The 20,516-nt window shown below is 39.2% G+C and overlaps 2 protein-coding genes across 2 annotated transcripts; one reads left to right on the top strand and one right to left on the bottom strand.

Moving 5' to 3' along the window:
• The first annotated feature begins 3,763 nt into the window (after positions 1-3,763).
• On the top strand, positions 3,764-11,490 carry rgs5a (regulator of G protein signaling 5a). Its single transcript, XM_012834165.3, has 5 exons — positions 3,764-3,917; positions 5,381-5,494; positions 6,689-6,750; positions 8,491-8,657; positions 9,597-11,490. The coding sequence occupies exons 1-5, from the start codon at positions 3,874-3,876 to the stop codon at positions 9,756-9,758; spliced, it is 549 nt and encodes a 182-aa protein (XP_012689619.1). The 5' UTR covers positions 3,764-3,873; the 3' UTR covers positions 9,759-11,490.
• A 4,161-nt stretch (positions 11,491-15,651) lies between these two features.
• Positions 15,652-19,402, bottom strand: rgs4 (regulator of G protein signaling 4). Its single transcript, XM_012834150.3, has 5 exons — positions 19,249-19,402; positions 18,667-18,765; positions 18,286-18,347; positions 17,134-17,297; positions 15,652-16,884 (listed from the first exon to the last, which is right to left on the bottom strand). Exons 1-5 carry the CDS (start codon positions 19,290-19,292, stop codon positions 16,630-16,632), a joined length of 624 nt encoding a protein of 207 aa, XP_012689604.2. The 5' UTR covers positions 19,293-19,402; the 3' UTR covers positions 15,652-16,629.
• Positions 19,403-20,516: the final 1,114 nt, after the last annotated feature.

Raw genomic sequence — 20,516 nt, 5'->3', positions numbered from 1 at the left:
GGGCATCACAGAAGGAAACTGCCTACTAGTATATGTATAACATAGGCATTTTATGTCTTTGAAATGAGGCTGACCATACATCAGATACTTAGGCATTCATTAAAGGAACAATGGGATACGTCTTCCTTGGTTTCTTATGGAAGAGATGCTCAATGTAGGTCTACCATCCACAAAGTCAACCATCCACTTAGTCCATGCCTGAGCCTTGAAGAGCATTTGCAAATGCATTCAGAAACTGCATTGAAATTAGCTCATATGGGAGAGTGCCAACTAGCTAGGTATCTACTACCCTTCATCATGACAAACAGCCACTCAGTTATCCCTTTTGAAAATCCTTGAGATGTTTTAATCAATGCACAACAAGACAACAAATAAGATTTCCATTTAATTCAATTGGCTTCAAGTCATTCTTCATGAACTGCCTATTGTGCACTCCTAAAAGAAAAGTAAACGGTACACACAGAAAGAAGTGTTACTGGCTCTTTATCTGTTGAGTTCGCTTATTGAATACAGAATATGCTTAGAGCTGTTTAGAGACTAACTATCAGTGATAGCACACATCCCCTGGAGATACATCCATTAAATTGTAATCCGAATGACAGACATTTTCAGAGGAAAAACTATCCATGGTGTAGATAATGCATTTAGGTGGAAGCTATGATTATTTTAGAGGGTTGCTATTGCTTGTGGCCATATTGTTAACCTTTCTCTGATGTGCCAGATGGCCAACATCATTTAGTGTATAATGTCCCTTGAGGGTGATTCATTCTATTAGTTCTATCGGTAGAATCTCCTAAACATGATAGGACAGAGTTCCTTTTTCTGAGATTATGTCACGCTTCTGCTGCCAGAGATATTTGCACTGAAATGAGTGAAGCCATTCAAAATACAAATGCAGTGGTCTTTGTCACGTCTCGAAGGGGTAAAACAATGTTATCAGGAATCAATGCTATGAACAATATATGAATGCAAGGCTAGTGTTGATATAACTCGTGTGACCCAGTTTTTTGTGATACAGAGACGAATTCTGTACACATTGCATAGTATACTATGTGTTTTGTTGTCACCTGGTCGGCGAGCAGTTTAATATCTAGATTTGGCTTCATTTCAACAGACCATCATAAAAAATAAACACTATCTTTCTGTCACTGACTGAATACTGAATACTGAATACAAACAGTAGTAGATTTGGGGTTGATGTTAGGCATATGCTGATGTGGTTAACAGGTAATGGAAGTTTTAATTTGACAGACATTTTAAAGGTTTGTTAAGTATATGCTAAATAACTACTAATTGTCTGTTGATTACCGCATAATAGACCATTAGCTTAGGGTGCCCCGTGGATGGTGGTGGAAAGAGAGTGGCGGATGAGGAGCTGGAGCAACATCAAATATGCTCCTTAAATGAGCAATTCACAGATGCAGGAGCTATTTGCAGTTTGAAGGATGTGATCTGCTGCCAAAGCCATAATTGCATATTTGTGTACGTGTTCTCTCGCAGGGGTGATATTTGAATTCCAATTTTCCAGGACTGTTTTGGAGTTATCTTTTCATTCTACCTTGTTTGTTTTGAATTATGGATGAAGACTGCATAGTGGGAAGGAGGACATCTAATTAAAAATGGTCAAAGAAATCTTGCTTGGAAAATCACACTTTAACTCAAATTAATAATTTAAATTTACGGTCAATCCTGTTGGTATGCTTAAACCCATATAACCCACCCACATGAGTAATATTCCAACGGGTTATCATCGGTCTGTGAAGGAACATTCACCACAGGTCATGATGCTCCTCGTCGGTCTGTGAAGGAACATTCACCACAGGTCATGATGCAAATTCCCAAAACAATAGCAAATATGTGTGATGTCACTGTCACCCTGATATTACTGAATTGCTGTGCCTTTCAGAACGTGATGAATGAAGCATTAATTATCTGCTCATTAGCTATGGTTTCCATCATATAATTAACTTTTCCAGATTTGGTAGGGCTTCACGAAATTGCCTAAATGAGCTTTTATATTTGTTTACTTTCTTTGCCTGTGCCATATTAGTTTTGGTTCATTTTGATGGTGATACTTTTGAAACATCAGACACTTTTATGAGACAGATCATCTTGTTCCATTTCATGTCACGAACAATAATGTGTCAGTCCCCATCCCTTAGTAACACTTGTCCTTCCTTCTCTGATAGATAAGTTGTGACACTCAATGTATTTATAACACTCAGTGGTTCAATTGCATGGTAGTATGCAATGATGATATGATGTTAAACCAGTTGATGATTTTATTAATCTTGTTTGAGTATGAAATAAGTTTACACAGCATCCCTTGACTAATGCTAAATATAGCCGCAAAATATACTGTCAATTAATGACACTCTATTTCAATGGAAAACTATGTCTCTTATATACTATTCTTGCACCCCAGGTCTGGGTTAGGGAAAGGCCACACTGACCTGACCTTTTGATCAGGCACAAGCACCCTTGAGGCAGGGGGATTCAGACAAGGGTCTAGTAGTGGGTAAGTTGAAGACGGCTTTACTGGTGAATATCTCCCACTAACTCTGTCCTACCACCAGCACGATGTCCATCTAATCCTCTTTCCTCTCTGACTGAGAGCAAGAGCTTTCGTCATCTCCGTGAGTTAATTGTCACCACCTGGTGTTTCTTTTTTTTTTTTAGGCAGTCTCTCTCCTTTCTCTCTGCTTTGTGAAATGGTTATCACCATGACGATCTCACCTCTGGTTGCACGAGGAACACAAAGACCCTCAGATAAAAGCAGCCTGTTCTCACCCTGTACGTGTATTGGGGACATACAAGTATAGCATATTGTACCTTCTATCTTTATACAAGAGGGCCTTTCAGTCTACAATGGACGGATGTCATCAGCTGCAGTCTTCCATTGAACCTTGAAGGTTTTATCCTTTTAATTTTGGACCAAATCTCGTAATATTGAGAAATATATATCATTCTCTTGTAGTCAGCCTAGTGAAATGATATGTTCACCTGGATTTTGGAGAAAACACAGAGAATTGTTACATGTATTATACATTTTATACTGTTTTCTGAAATGTCACTGAACTGCTGCTGTAATAATAGATTTCTGGCTGAATGCCTTAAAAGATCAACACACAGATGTCAGGAGTAATAACTACAAAACATACCATATCTTAGTATTGAGGCCTGAAGTGAAATTGAGACCAAGCAATTAGTTTAACTATGGTAATTAAGTGGCACCAATCATTTTACTGATCACTCTGCCCACCACTGCACCATCATTAAATTGATTTACAAGGCATTACATTTAGTTGTGATGATCTCTAAAATTATCTTTCATATCTGTATTGTCAGTGGAGATTATCCTTCTACAGTGCTTTCTGCTCACAGAAGAAGCTAATAATAAACATTCTCTGTATGTGTGCACATAGGGGGAGATAGCACCCCGCATAGTGGCACAGACATTGATTAATTTAGTGTAAAAAGTGCTGTGACGCAGCTGTAGAGGTGTATGTTTTAGGTGAAGCCCAAACTTACCTCTCACATTCATTACGCTCTACTTTGTAAGACATTATTTAAATATTTTCCCACATGCTTTGGAAATAAATAGTAACGGATGGCGGTTCACTCTTATACTTTTTTTTAAACTACTTTTTAATTCACTGTCCTTTCTCACCACTATTCAGTGTGGTCGAATCAGCACAGTCTGTTGTTTTGTACAGATGCCTTTGATTGGTCCAGAGTTTCTGGACAGCTGCCAATGGATGGTTTCTATATAAACATGGAGAAACAGAGCTGCGCAAGGAATTCAAAAAGAACAGAGGGAAAGAAGCTTATGTTGTAGGATTCCATTTCGCACACCAAGACTGATTTCAGAAAATGTGTAAAGGATTAGCTGCCCTGCCCCAGACATGTCTGGTGAGGTGAGATCTCCGACTGGTTACTCTCTTCTTGCCTTATTTTAGCCTTTTCTGTCTTTCCCGCATGCTTGAGGTCTCTTGCATTTACCTCCAACATCAAATGTCACTACTCCAGAGATTAAGCTCCCATTGAAGTACAATTTCAAAATGTTGAAAAACTGAATTTGCTGTGAAAAAAGAGGCAAGCAGTTATTTAATAGATGTAGGGATTTAACCACAGTTACTAACATTGGGACTGTGAATGTTGGACTTTTGAACAGTAGATCGGAAAGACATAGGCATGTTTGTCACTGAATCAGAGCTGTTATTTGCTCTTTTCACTTTCAGTAATGGTCACTATACTCTGCAGAGCACTTCATTGAGTGAACAAGCACCATTTATTCTAGTAGAACTGTAGTAAAACACAGTTAGAAAAGTGTTTCAGGGCTGGCTCCGTACTTCCATCCATATACTTACTGGACATGTTCGCTGATCTAGCACATCACTTGTATTTTTTCTGTCAGCTTGCAGTGATTGTGACTGCCCTCTAAAAGTAGATTATGCCATAGGGGATACCATGCCGAACCATGGCCGACTTAACTTCAACCGCTACTATCCATTAGTCATTTAATAGCAGTTTCTTCTAAAAATAAGAAACTAATCCCTAAACAACATTTGTTTTCGAAAACAAAGTTCATTCCGTTTGGTCCAAATAAAATAATACCCCTCTTAATGCAAGAGGCTTTTCCTCATTAGTGATAATTAGTGATGATCATTAGTGAACATGTTAGAGCTGGTGTGGCGTTCTGTTGCGTGAATGTTGTTGTACTGATAAATCTGAAGTATGACGCACTGCAGAGGTTATTAGGTTATCAGGTTATCAGACATTTGCTAATGAGAATCAGCATTTTTAAACACAGTCACGAAAAAAGCTTACGCTGACCTAACAAATACAGAGCTTTAACAGATGATGGCTTACGTGCCACTTACGGGAGCCTGGAAAGTAAATGTGGGCCAAGACAATATTGTTATGCCTCATATCAGACTAGTTATGAAGTGGGAAAAATGTATGATCTGTTTTGGAAAGTCTGATCAGGGCAAACTCTTGGTAATTAAAAATGCCTCAGCACGCTTCTCATCATAATGATTTGAGAGCTGATGCATACCAAAATACAGGTCAGGAGGAAAGGGGGTTTATTGATAGGACAGCTCAATATGTGTGTTGAAATCAATAATATAAGTCCTTTACGGCCATTTTAAAGAGGTATTGATCCTGCTGGATAAGTGCATGCTGCTGCTCATTTTGTAACTACATCAACTCACTCACTTTTTGCCAAAACAACTGAACATTAGTCATACATTTCCCATCTTGTGTAAGCAAACAGTTATACAGATACGAGTTATGTTGACTGATACAATATATTTGGCACAAACTTTTAACCCATTGACGCACAACACTGTTTGTTTTTTTCTCTTTCACCTTTCAGGGCTAAAGAGATCAAGACTAAATTAGGAACCCTCCTTCAGAAGCCAGAGAATGCCATTGACCTGATTATCCCCTATCCTGAGAAACCAGAGAGGAAGCCGGAGAAGCTTCAGAGGTAAGGAGCGCTCCCACCGCAGCACTCGAGCACTTTTTCACCATACCTACTGCTTAGTTCTGAAATTACGTTTTATAAATGATAGAAAGAAACCCAGCCTTTTACTACTCTGTGTAAAGAGGACGCCAGGGCTATAATATTAGTTAGTTAATCATTTGAGTGATTTATTTGATGTTGGTCTCTGCTGTTGCTAAAAGTCAGTCTGCATTTACTCATAATTGTCATTCTGTCATTCACTTTGAGTATCCATAAAATCCCATGTACAGTCTGGCCAATATCCCATAGCATAAAATAATATTAAGAATAATAAAAATTGCCTATTGTCTTTGCTATTATGTTGGTTGCTAATTTGATAGGATTTCAGTATTTGATGCGCAATAACTTAACACTTAACACAAGTGCTGTAGCTATATCTGATTGGTATCAAATTCGCACCCCCTGACTTGATTCATCGCCTTTCCCTAAGATTTCAAAGTTAGGTTTTAAATACCTTCGATAACAAAGACCATATGGTATCAAGTGTGATGGTGGTGCCACTGAGAAGAACAGTGTAAAAGCTAGAGATGAGTGAGATCATCCCGTAAAGATTCCCCCATTTATTTAAATGGAGGAAAAGTACGTATCTAATACCCTGTAAAAATTGATAGGGAGAGAGTGAGAGAGAGAGAGAGGTAGAGATAGAGATAGGGAGAGAGTTAGAGGAAGAAAGAGCAAGGTAGAGGGAGAGAGAGAGAGAGCTTTGTGAGGAGGGAAAGCTTGTCATGGAAAAGTGCAAGGGGAGTGTTTATATTCTAAACTGCATCCCAATTGACAGGGAAAAAAGCGTGGTCTACTGGCAGGTCTTCAATTGTCTTACGCAACAGCTTACGCAAGTCTTGCTCGGAGACGTGGTTCTATAGTGGCCCAACTTGAAACATCAATGTAAATGTAAAGATCTTCACCGGAATGGCACTTGAAATTACATGGACCACTGCCATTGTAAATGAGATCACTGTTACAGTTCCTTTATCAGGAAGATTATGTATGGATGTATGGATTTTGGATGTATGGATTTTGAGGGAAAAAATGTTGAGTTTACTCCCCATAATGAAACCGGCTATGTACTTGAGTACTGTGTATACTGTGCATATATATATATATATATATATATATATATATATAATCATTGTTCATTTGTGTTATTTTGACCTCAAGACCCAGCCATGAAGAGGCCGTTCAGTGGCGTGAGTCTCTGGATCGGGTCTTGGCCAATGACTGTGAGTAACACCAGAACTACATACAGTGTATGGCTTTCTTACACCTCAAAGGACTAAAACATATGAAACCAAACTGAGCTGAATAATATTTTTCGTGCTTTCGTTGACTATTAACACCAAAATTGAAAGCTGTATAAGGTAAACTCTCAGTGCTGTATAGTTCTTGTCTGAAGACATCACATCTCTCATTGATTCATTGTCTGTTGAAGTAGTACCTCAAAGTACAATCAATCTGTTCAATACCTCACACAACAACAACGCTTAACACAATCATTGTGCTGCTTGGCTAATGCGTGTTTTATTTGATTTAAGAAACAGAACATCGATTCTGTGTAATTGCTAATCATCGATTTCGTTCCCACCGCTTTTGACAACAGAACATAAAATATCACTACAATGAATAGAAAGCTTCTCAAAGAAAGTGCTTAATAACCTTTGAAATTGGGTGCTTTTGTATTTGGGCTCTACGCTCATCATAATAGCAGAGGCGAACACGCCGGTGACGGGTAGGACCATGTATAATTCCATTTATGTCCCCAGCACTTCTTAAACCAAAATGACTCCCATGGCAAGGGCACTATGCAAGAATGTCCCGATAATTCGGTTATATATTCCATAACAATAATATCCGTCCTGTCTCGTCCATGCTTTTTTTTTTCAGCTGAGCAGGATACTCAGCCCACCACATCCACCAAGTATGTGTATATCCGTGTCGGAAACCTTACAAACACTGCTCCAGGTAGACTGATGAGCAGGCGCTGGAATGCGTAAACTGTTTTGCTCATCTCGAATAAAGTGCGTGCAGAGGCAGACAGGAGCTTTAAACTCTGCCCGCCCTGCTTGGCTACCTGATGTAACATATTGGTAACTCTCTACATTAGAGTTCTGCCAATGAACATGAGGTAATGCTATAGTTGACTATGAACAATCCATCAACCTCAGTGATATTAAGCCAAGAGTAATATAACATACTGCAGAAATTCATGGTTTACTGTGTCAAGTAATATGTTCTTAAATGACATCAATCATGCACTAGTTAATAAAAAAGAGATTAATGCCAGCATTAACAAATATTAAGGTAACGTTCATAGTTGCAATGAACGTGTTGTGTAATTAATTCATGATAATTAGAAGAGCATCACCCTTTTATCTGTTTGATTAATATGGATTTTGTAGGGAATACTATTTTATTATTTTTCTCATACGAGTCTGTGTCCCAGTGCACATGTTTTCATCTGAATTCATCTCTGTAAATGATCAGAGATGGAATTGCTGCCATACAATATGATTAAACAATGGCCCTGGAACTTCAATAAGACTAACTACAAAGGATGGTTGTGATAAATGCAAGATGAAAGGATGGCACAAAATCAGAGAGCAACAATTTTTTCAGCCCTTTTGTTCTGACAAGCACAAAAACATAATGCGAGGAAACAAAAAAGGGTCACTGCATTCTTTTATTTAACGGCAGCCTTGTCTGATGGATAATTACTATTCACAAGGCTTTTGCTTTCAAAACAATCAGCTTTTGCTAAACCAGCCTGCTCTGTCAAATTGACTGTTTGGCAGATGTTCTGCTCATTATTCAGAAATGTGTTACCTAACCTCTGTCAAATTACCTAAAAGAGCTAAAAACAAGCTACATAATATGAATAATAAATCAGGCTCACGGATGCAATGCTGTGTCTTGGAGAGTTCTTAGTTTTTTCTTTCCATACAATTGTGGACTTTCCTCCACAGGTGGTGTGGCCATGTTCAGAAGCTTCCTGAGATCCGAGTTTAGTGAGGAGAACATTGAGTTCTGGGTTGCTTGTGAGGACTTCAAGAAGACCAACAGCCCCATGAAGATGGCTAACAAGGCCAGGAAGATCTATGAGGACTTCATCCAGACCGGTGGGCCTAAGGAGGTGGGTTGAAAGCCAATGAAAGATTTTTATCGTCACATTAAACATTTAATTTGGATGACAACTGATATTATGTGATAAACTCACAGGTAATCACACTCCCAGTGTACTTAGCCTTATAATTGTCTTATAAGTCTACTTGATGTTACCAGCTGAAGTAAGCAAAACCAATTAGGCCACAATGACTCAAATTAACCTCAAAGGAAGACAACATCTGGTGATACTCTAGTGAAGTTGAGATGGATAAGCACTCACTATCTCAGGCTTCCCAGCAGATCTCTTCATGTGCTTGCTTCTTGGAATTAACATACTTGGAAGGAACAGCACTATGTGTGTGTGTGTGTGTGTGTGTGTGTGTATTTGTTTGTTTATTAGGCTCATGAACACTTAGTACACCTATCCATTCTCTGTTAAAGACCCTCACTCCCACAGGCAAGCATTGCGTAAATGCAAATGTGAAGGAGGTTGAATGAAGAGAGCTTGAGAGAGAGAAACAATAGAGGGTTCAGGGACGAGTGGTTGATGGCACAAACGTTAGCCAAATTTCTTGGAGTATCGTCTCCCCACAGGGCTTGGACCAACATCACTGTGGAGAAAATTCTGGAAACAAGAGTGGCACCTGCCAAACAACTCATATCTCAGCTATACGTAGTTTATTTAGGTTCAAGCCTGAATGCTGTGCTCTTATACTGATGTGCTTAAAATTAGTCATGGCACTTTGTTAAAAGTATGGGTCTCACCATCTCACCATGGGTCTTACCATTTTTTTTTTTGTCAAATGTATGAATTGATTTGTTTTATAACCAATTTAATCTATATTTAACCACCCCATTATATGTGTATATACCTTCTCCTTTACTCCCACTTTGTTACAGTTTACAATTCTTCTTCCATTTTCATCACTCATTCATCACAATCCTCTCTGCCCTCTATCCCTCTAAGGTGAATATTGATCATGTCACCAAAGACATCACTCTGAGGAACCTGGTTGATCTGTCTTCTGCCACCTTTGACGTTGCCCAGAGTCGCATCTTCACCCTGATGGAGAAGGACTCCTTTGGCCGGTTCTTGAGGTCTGAGATGTACCAGGAGCTGATGAAGTAAATCTCTGGCAGAGCTGCAAGGGAGTCAGGTTACCCAGGTTACGCAGCACACAAAAAAATGCCCTTTTGTTTGGTTTTGAAAGTAATCTATTCCTGTGAGGACAGGAGGAAAAACTGCAAAGAAATGTCGTGCTAGACAATTTGGACAGGTAGACTAAAATATTCAGCAAAACTGAATTTACTGTAGGTCTGAAATTGTTTTGTCTCCCTGCAGCCTACTAAAATATTAATAAATTATTCACAGGAGAACAAAAATATCACACATTTTGAGAAAATTGGTGTTTCCAAATGCTATTATGTTTCCCCAATTAAATGGAATATTCCAGAATTATCCAGTATACTCACATTCACTTCACTACAGCACTTTTATTACAGCAACATTTTGCTTTATGTCAGACCTACCATTAACCACCTTTGGTCCCATAAGAGAATATAACAACATTTATGTAGACTCAGCAAACGTTTTAGAACTTTTTGTCCAGAAACAGGATAAGTGACTTGCTGAAAGGAGAAAGGGCCCCAGAGAATATCATACAAACTTTAATGAAGTTTTAGATTAGGGGTGGGAAGCAGAACATGTCCTTTCAAAAGGGCCAGTTTAATAACTCAATAAATAGGCCCTCAGACACAGATACATGAAGCACACACACATACACACACACACACACACACACACACACACACACACACACACTCACACACACACACACACACAGTAAGACTAGTATTAAGTAACCTTGAAGAAAGCCTCTGGAAGCCTTAGGAGAGCCTTCCTGGGAACAGAGAAGAGAGATTTGTGCCTAGCGCCTGGCGCTGCACTGCAAGTTGCTGAGATGGGAATATCAAGTAGGAACAGATCTTGACAGAGAACTGGGTGGATCTTGGGCATGACAAACATCCTGAGGCATTGCCAAATATTTCAGTTTAGTCCTATTCCTCCACCACTGAGATTGTAGAAAATCCACGTTGACTGGTTTTGTTGTCTCCCCTTGACTCTTAAATAACACATGTAACTGATTGTTTTCTTTTTGGAACGTACTAAAACCTTATCCTGAATTCTAAAAGCTTTCTATCGGCAAGATTCAGATTATAAGCCTGCTGTTTAAGATGTGTTGTGGCATGTATCAGGGCATAATCACTATAAACCCTATTATGCTCAGTATTTTTACGATTATATGTGTGCGGTGTCTTTATACAATACTACACGACGTATCTCACAATATATACCTATAGCAATTGGCATCTTAAGTCCTTATTATTTGCCTGGTCACTTCAAATGATTTGAACTCTGCAGGCCAGGAGTTCACAATTATGGTAATTCTGCTCTTTCAAACTCTTATTTCAACTCTTTTTTACCAAGCCCATGTTTACCAAGTATCAAGCCCATTTGAAACAAGAGAATATCAATCAATAAATCAATAAAGGGCCTTTTTTGAGGGCCTCCCTTTCCAGTTTAAAGGTATCAGAATTGTTTCATCAGATTTAGCCATGTAGACTGAGTTAGCCAAAGGTACCAAGGCTAGTGTTTCTTTTCTGCTAAATATACTACTTCAATACATGTCATTACATCAACAGAATTCTCAATTTCAATTTTGATTATTTTATTTGATGAAGATGCCAATAATAACATACAAATATTAAGGACTTAATTTATGCTAATCACATTATATTTGACGTAGAATGTGCATGTATTTTGTGTAGCCAACCATATAAAAATGCATCAATACACTAAATATCTGAGGATGTATTTATTTTTCTATGTAAATATCTATGATATGCAGGTATTTAATTTTAAGTTATTCAAAAATGCAGAGCTGGAATTCATCCCAGAACAACATGGCAAGATCATGTCATTCTTTCATTGTCATAAATGAAAAAAAAATACTATAAATATATATACATATAAATTTGATTTCTCACTTATTCTGTGTCAAGCATTTGGATATCAAAAATGTTGGGTCTAATCTATTTAGATATCCAAGAATTGAGAAAGATGATATTCACTTTACTGTTTGCTTTGTTGGGTGGCTTACTATTCATAATTGTGTGCTGGAGTCCTCGTGGGCAGCACTGTTCAATATTCTCCAAGGTTCTTGGCTCCTTCCATTCTCTCAATTTCCTGCAAGAACCTACTCCGGGTGTTTTCAAAAGATGAGTGACTGAAAAAGAAAAGAGGCAAGGATGGTGAGAAAAAGAGAGCATGAATGCATGAGGACGTGTGGGGAGGAGTGAGCAGGAACAGATGGACGAGGGAGACGTTGCCAAAGCAAACACTGTCAGCGCCGGCGAACATGCTCACAAGCATTACCCCACTTCTTCCTAGAAATAGCCCATAAAAAGCCGGCGCTGGGCGACCCGAGGGGATGAGTACGGCTCACGGACATGCTCTTGCTTTCCACTGAGCTTTTTTAAAAATGGCTGAAGTTTTTCCACATCAAGGACCTGTGTGTATCTGTGCGACATGTTCAGAGAGTTCCTCTCATTGGCTACATCCAATAATCCAGGATGAGAATTCACCCAACTGTATGCATTAAACATTAAGGATATAGTCTTAATGTTTTAGCCCATTTGTGTTTTCCCTGTTTCGCTGAAACACTACGTGGGGGAAAAGGAGCATTCTCTGAAATAACTGGTGTCCACATGTTTACACCTTCACAGGCACTGCCTGCTGGAGGCGAAGTATGTTTTCTAATACCTGTGTTTAATAACCCAGGTGATGTGGTCTGTCCTGCTTGATTTTGTCGTAGGTCGTGTCTTACTTTCACCAAACAAATGTCACTCTGTGAGCTACGTGGCTGAGTAATGCTCTCATTGGGCTCGAAAAGGGAGACATGTGTATGATATAGCTTAGCCAGCTCAATAAATTCCCCAGAGACTGGAGGACAAAAATCTTTCCCAATATTTCCCAGGAACACAAACACATCCAGACAGCCGATTGCGAATGCACTCAGGGAGCGATGGGAAGATAAGCACACGCACATACCTTGCTCATTTGGTCATTGGTGTGGAGCAGGCAGTTGGTAAGGTCTGGTGGGACATCCACTCCAGACTCCTTCAGCTTAATTTACATTGTTTGCTTGAAACACTAGCACAAGGGTTTGCATTCCTCAGACTCTAAATATAGGGCAGCAGGATTGATAGTTACAATAAAACTGTATGAATAGTTATTGTTTTCGTCAGGTCTTGAAAGCCTGGTGAGCTTGGGCAGTATTTCCTTGGAAAGGCCAGGCGGGTTAATGCACTGGGGTTTTAGTGCTCATTTGGCTCCCTTTGAAAGATTAGATGACGCAGTGCACTCTCTCTCTCTCACTGACAACAGTTCTAAGGTCAGACTTGCTTGATTATGCTTGTTTGGAATTTTCTCATGACTACATTAAGGAGTTCTGGGTCACTAAAAAAGAAGATGCAAGCACCACAAAGTATGGAAAACAACATCGGTTTTACATTAGAAATAGATTAGAATGGTAGGGTAATATTAGTAGAATTAATAATATTATTTATTCATAGTAATATCTGACTTATAATTCAATTATTGAGCATGTGTGTGTGTGTGCATGCACGTGTATCTGCACACACATACATGGAAAAATGCCCCCTCCCTCAAACAATAATAACCAGCTCACAACAAACCTGCAGGATTGAATTTAATAACATCAACCCACTGTTGAGGTCTAATGACCAGGCCTAACTCCCCAAGCAAAACACTGATGAGATGAGATGGGGAGAACAGAGGTGCAGTTAAAGCGTTTAGCCAATTGGAGGGAAGGACAGAGTGTTCTGGCAAAGCTTCATGTTAATCATATCTTGCAAATTCGAAGGGCTGTTTGTAATTTAGATATTCTGTATGCAGAGTGAAAGGAGGTACTGTTTGTAGATAAGATGTAGGTAATAGCACAGTTCTGTAAAAAAGCACCTATGATAAAGCAATATACGTACCTTAAATGAAAGGTCTGTATGCAAACAGTTTGAGGCTATTTCACACCATTGGACTACTCCATAAGGTTTTTATCCCATCCAAATTAAATGTCAGAACTGTATCAAAAATGTGATATTCCATATATTGTTCTTTGCTGTACAGTGTCAGCAAGTTTAAGCGGTCTCTGTTTCTGTGTAATTATCGCCGGTGATAAACAGCTCTGGATAAAACATTTATGCAGTAAAATGTTCATACAAAGGTCAATTGCCTCAAAAACATAATTAAATACACTATTTCTCTATTCATACACTACAACAGCCTATACGAGTGTGTGTGGGTGGGTGGGTGTAACCATTCTGTGTGTATTTATTTGTTCCCAAACAATAGAAACGATTAGAATCTCTCTTCTATGGACACCTCACATCTGCAATTCACAGCATCTCATAATGGCTGGCTAGCCCTCAAGCCACACAATGAAAGCTGGAACACATAATTTGAAGATATCGGACCGACTGAATGGCCTTTCTTGTGATTGATTTCAGTGATTCCAGGTCCTGTGGCATTTTGCCTATTCTAAAGCTTTCAACAACACAATCAAAATAGCCAGCATGTTCCTCCACCTCCGTCTTTGCATTTGTGCTGTTGAAACACCTCCGTATATCCATCCATCAGTGAACACTCAAGCCTTCCAAACAACAGTTTGAACCCATTCTCTAATCTGCTTGGTCGGGGGCACACAATGAACACCAGAGAAGCTTTCCATCCGATTGTTTAAGTTTTGGTGTGTGGTGGATTAAAAGTAAGATGAAGCATAGGGAATCCTACTGTGTCGTTATAATATCTGTCCTCGTGGTGTATCATATTAAAGCAGCAATGCGGAGTTCTGCTCCACAACGAGCAAGCTAACCTACCTAAAAGGAATGCAAAAACCCTGCAAACAGCACCAACAGCCCAGTTGACATTGATAGAAGCTTGCCAACACACTAACTGGTGTCTTTTGGCAGTATAGCTGGCAATGTCATGCTGTGAAAGCTTTTCTTCCATTTTTGCTGGGTGTTCCAGCCCAGAACACAGAACTACATAGGACATATGTGGCTAGTGGGGAAGACACAGGTGTTTATCTGTCCTTCACATGACCATATGCTATCAAAATGAATTTGAGAACTAGTTGCCAATATAACCTTAAAAAAAAGTGTCACATTGTTGCATAATGTTACTTTAATTTACAGTCTTTGCCTTTTATTATATTCAAATTAGCTGCAAGAGACCAAGGAAAAGAAAACAAGCAAAAGGCGGAGGGCTACATGTCTTGTGGACACTGTTAACAACTGCAACTATTGCAAGGGTTTGTTGTTTATTCCTGCGTGAACACTGCTTGGCTTAGATTAAGGCAGGTTGAGGTAAGGTAACATTTTGTCTAAAGTAATGTTTGGTCAAAACCCCATACTGGGGTATCTCCAAAGGCTCAGGCAAGCCCTATCCAGCACTGGGCCCTCTGACTCATATTGGGCCTCCTCACGTACTGCACCCCTTGTTTGTGGTTAGACGAGCAAGATCAACCAAATGAATGTGCCAATAAACAATCTATGAGTGTAATCAAATGGAAATATGCTATTTGATACACATGATGGCTCGGGCCACGATAACATGGAAGGGGAGGCCACATGTGGATTTCAAGAAGTAAAATACATTTATTAAAGAGAATAAACGTAACAACTGAAGTTAAGTAAAGTCAGTATACGTGTTGGATTGTGTAAGTGCAAAGCAATCAGAGTAGTGCCATGTCATTTATAAGCAAAAGAAAATCCAAAATGGTGGACACCATGCCAAGTTGGAGAGCCTGTTTGAAGCTCCAGTCAGGAAGTACTGAACACCTGCACCAATTCCACCTGCAGGAGATACAGGTAACACACGGAGACGAGGAGGAGCCAGACGGGGCTGTGACACATTGGTATTGAAATAATTGGAATTCAATTAATTGGGATTAAAAGGGATAATTCAGGATACATTTTATTAAACAATAAATCAACAAAAAGATAAGTAAATATATCTACTGTAAACACACATAATATAACACAAAAGAAACAATGCCAGCATCCATTTATTAACTTAAAAGAGGCAGAGGGACATTTATGGACAAAACAACATATAACATTCTTTAGTCTTAAGTGATTAAGATCTCAGATTTGCCCTCAATACATTTCAGTATAGTAACATCAATGAATTTAGATAGGGGACACGATCACTACAATTTAGTTTCAATACAGAATAATTGGAACGGCCACAAAATGCACACATAGTATTAATAAGATCACTTTTTCACATAAGACTATATGGTTGCCAGCATCCAAAAATCAGCATGTCTTTTAGTTAATAACTTAATAGCTTCAAAGGCATGGTATCCTGGTTAGCTGACAGCAATACCACCATTTATATAAGACTGTTTGCAAAAATGTTATACAATCAAGCTTAACATAGGATACATTTACCATATCATTTTCTGTGTGATGAAATGTTTGGTTTGAATTCATTCTGTCACAACTTCAACTTCAACACAAACACCTGTAACAGTAATTCTCTTGTAAACCACAGCTTTGTACTCAACATTCAGTCAAACTATTGAGTTAGATGTAAACCATCTATCTTTGTACATCAAGGGAATGTAGAATTGAAAGGTTTGGATTGACTCCCAATCTATTTGGGTTGGAAACTGGAAGTCAGCGAGGTAGTTAAAAATCAGTGGCTTTAAGCATTTCAAATATCCTTTGACCATACAGTATATTTGGTGAAGGTTCCTATTATCCATGGCTAAATACTTGCAAAGCCATCACGGTCATGTTATAAGAGCCTGTCATCTGTCAAAGAGCACAATTCACTAATTCATACTTGATACAGAAGTTGAATTCAGCATGTAAGCACTCTATGTTCTGGGCGCAATGCTGTCTAACACAACGAACTACCAGTCAATCATGCACAGCAAAGCAGGAGATGGCTGCTGTCTGTCAGGTCCCTCTTTACTCCCCTGTCGAGGCCACAAGAGCTTCCAAGAGTGCTCTGACAATTTCAGGAACAGTTTTGACTTCAGAAAACGCCTGTATGAATCTGTCTCCATCAAGGTGACGATCTTACTCTGGGCCTCATCAAAACAGGTGACATCGGGGCTCAACAGGTTGCTTCTGGTCTCCTCTCGAGTGGCTGAGTCCAAATTGACCTGTGGAACAGTCAGGGGATATTGTTTCACTAAAATGGATCAGTTTTATCCTGTGATTGCAGTGTTATTTAAAACAAGGAATATAAGTTTGATGATAAACAAATTGATGGTGTTCATATTTCCAAATCTATATCTACTAGTTATAGTGAATTGTAAATAAACAGTACATTGTAAATATATAACTATTAATTGTAAATATACAGTATATCTAGAACTGCTTTAAAGACAGCTGTTTGATATGGTCCTTACCTCACCAGGGGAGTCCATCTCCACATATTGATCAAATATCTGTTTGGCTTTGGCAGCCATTTTATCTGCAGAGGTTTTCTTGTATTCCTCACAGGCCATCCAGAATGCAATGTTCTCCTGGCTGAACTCAGACTTCAGAAAGGCTTTGAAAGCTGCCAGGCCAACTAAAAAAGACAAATCATTTGATTGATATTATGTGGAGGGACATTTGTGAATAAAACCATACACAATGGCAATTTGTAAGTACTGATGTCTCTCTGCCTTATTAATGTAACATGACAAAGCAGGATACTGTTTTTTCAAATACAGTTTTTTTGCTTCTAAATTTATTTCTGTTTTATCTAATAACATGACAACCAGGATATCTCTACACAGACATTCCTGAGACATCATGTGATGTGTTTCCAGTCCCCCCTCCCAACTGTTCCCTTCCCTGGGTCTGCTCCAGGGTTAAGACACTAGGGACATGGGGTATGGGCGGTGTGGGGTTGGGGTTAGTTTATAGGAAGCTTTAGAAAGAGTGGCCAGAGCCACGTCTCGGGGGGATTTCTCTGAAGGCCATTGCTCCTCAGCTCCGTACCCCTGGTGGCTGACGCTCAAGAGGCCACCAAGGCGGAGCAGCAGGCCCTGTCGGGGCCACCCAGGGCAGCCAGACGACACGTAGCGCACGTCCGGGGGGCCATGAGAACGCAAGCCAGGGTGGCGTAGGCTGGGGAGACAGGGACAGGGCTGGGGGGTCTGGTGGGTGGGCGGATTCAACCCATAGTCTACACACACTAAGTGAACGGCTTTTAAAGACAGACACAAGATAAATTAGTGGGAACTGCGGACCAGACTGCAGCTCCCACACTGTCTGGCAATTAAGAAGTCTCAGTGTCTTTAGGGGGAAACTAAACAGCAACTAACTTCTCATTTTCCAAACGACATGTTTTTGTTTGTAATTTAGACTTCCTGTATGAATAAAATACTCCACTGGCCACCTGTTTTGCTTTCCTCCCTGCAGAGAGACCTTATAGGCCCTCATTGATTATCCATCTCAGATCGTACACATGCCATCTATCAAGTCACACATCATAACAATGATATTTTCTGCAAACAACACTTCACATTAATAGATGCATTGAGTTTGTCGTTCCAAACACCAATCTTTACCTTCATTATTGATGACATTATTGAAGGATGACTTCCATTTTTCAATGTCAATGGGATTCTCTCTGAAGAGACAAAAACAATCTTAATTATTTAATAGCCCTAATGTGAGCTGTAATAGTCAGCGTCATAATACCCCGGAGCCCATATGACAAACTCTTCATGTGAATAGCCATTCATAGGATTAATGACAGTTGACTATGACATGGTTGAATGAGACATCAGTTTGTGTTTTTTGTCCAATTCTACAAATATATATAACATTTTTGTATAAATAAATAAAATTTCATACAAACAGATGCCATTCCAACAAAGCATATTATCATGTAAGCCTAGGAGGCGTGGTGTTTTTGGCAATTCGCCTGCCTCCTTCTCCTCTCTTACCTTTTCACCACTGGCTTCTTTTTCTTCGGGGCTTTCAGGTCAGATAGAAAGTCAGTGTTTTGAAGAAGGTTTTCGATACGGTGCTTTATGTCCTTGGCACTGTGGGAGGGACAAGAGAGAGAGAGAGAATCATGTCTATGCTTTCAAACAAAGGAAAAGTCTCTAAAAGTGAAAGAAATTCTAAAAAAACAAGCAATGAATACAATCGCATTTCTACGTTGATTAGAGAAAGAAACTGTCACTATTATAGAAAATCAAATGGATTCCTTTGCAACCATGCATCTTTCATGTCTTACATGTGTGCATGCGTATACACAGACTAATAAGAAGACTATTCTAATCCGTTTCCTCTGTGTCATATTTTCAATGTACCTTATCTTCTGGTCATTCTAACTTCTAAACATGTTCATTATCGTAGTTCATTTAAGTAAGTGATCCTATTCTTTGTGTTAATCAATATTAGTATCATCAGAAACCAGCTGGGATTGAATTGTTTGCCAGTAGCTCACAAGTAATAAACAATGAACAATCATTTCATCTGATTATTAGTCTGAATCAGAATAGACAAGATCATGTCCATACCTTTTCAAGCAGGTTGCCGGTAAAGCTGTGAGGCCTTTACACATAGTTGCAATATTGAGTACAGATCCGACAGAGAGAGAGTGTGTGTTCAGTGACGAGTGCAATCCTTATACGCAGTGACAGTGCAGCCTTCCACCCTGCCTGTGCTTTTTATATGACCAGAGTCCTGGGGGGAAAGGAGCTGGCCAATCACGGTGGAAGAAGGAAAAAAACAGGCAATATTCCTGGACTCCAACATGGCCATCTGTACTGTTTCACAAAGCAACCTTGAAATACTGACATTACAATTAGGATTGAATAAAAGAGAATACCCTTTTTTGCTCTTTGTTTTTGCTTTTTAACTTTGTTGAATATGTCCACTAGACAAACTGAACTGTGACCACATCACTATGCTTGGAATGGGAAATAAACAGCATCTCCCTTGTAACCCACAATTTCATAGCTTATAGCTGTCATAGCCTCTTAGAGACAATAGGGTGGTAATATGCTTAAGCTCAACTGAACTCAACAGCATTCATGGAAAGAATCCCTACAGAGATACACCTGTGTCTGTTTACCTCAATAACTGTAAAGAAACTATAGGAAATTACAGGTTCTACAGTTTCTGTAGTTTGTTTCTGTTCTTTACAGTTATTGAGGTAAACAGACACATGTCTATCTCTGTAGGAATCCTTTCCATTTAGTCAGGCACTTATAATTACATTATGAACCTGCCAGTGGCGGAAAGAAAACGGTTTACTTTGACGTGGCTGCATCAGGTGGAAATACATGATACTTATTATTTTATTGTTATGGAAGACTGAGTGTGAATGAAAATTAATTATCCATCCCATGTTGTTTTTATCTGATACATTAATGGGATTAGTATGTGAAAGAGGCAGACCCATTCATGCTTTACCAGGCGGAAAAAAATGTATAGGCCACCGAGTATTTACCGCAGGGCAGCAGATATTTGACAAAATCAATGTTTAAGTCATTGTTAATAGTTACAAAAATACAGTATAGAAAAAGCACTGAAATAAATGTATGCACATACAAAGTAATCTCATGATGATAAGTCTGACTCATGCATGCCTAGTTGCCTATTAGCATGATTCATGCATTCATGCCTCAGATGTCCTCATACAGAGGCTTATCTTCAGGCCTTGTTGGGACATACTGTATGTTGTCATCTTTGCTCCATCTTTGCTCTGTCTTAAAGGTGTGCCTGCTGTAAATGTGCAGGATAGCAGAGGGAGTACATCTATTAGAGGGAGACAAAAGAATAA

This window comes from Clupea harengus, chromosome 10 (assembly GCF_900700415.2).
Source record: "Clupea harengus chromosome 10, Ch_v2.0.2, whole genome shotgun sequence".
NCBI lineage: Eukaryota > Metazoa > Chordata > Actinopteri > Clupeiformes > Clupeidae > Clupea > Clupea harengus.
This window is presented reverse-complemented; position numbering and strand designations above follow the sequence as displayed.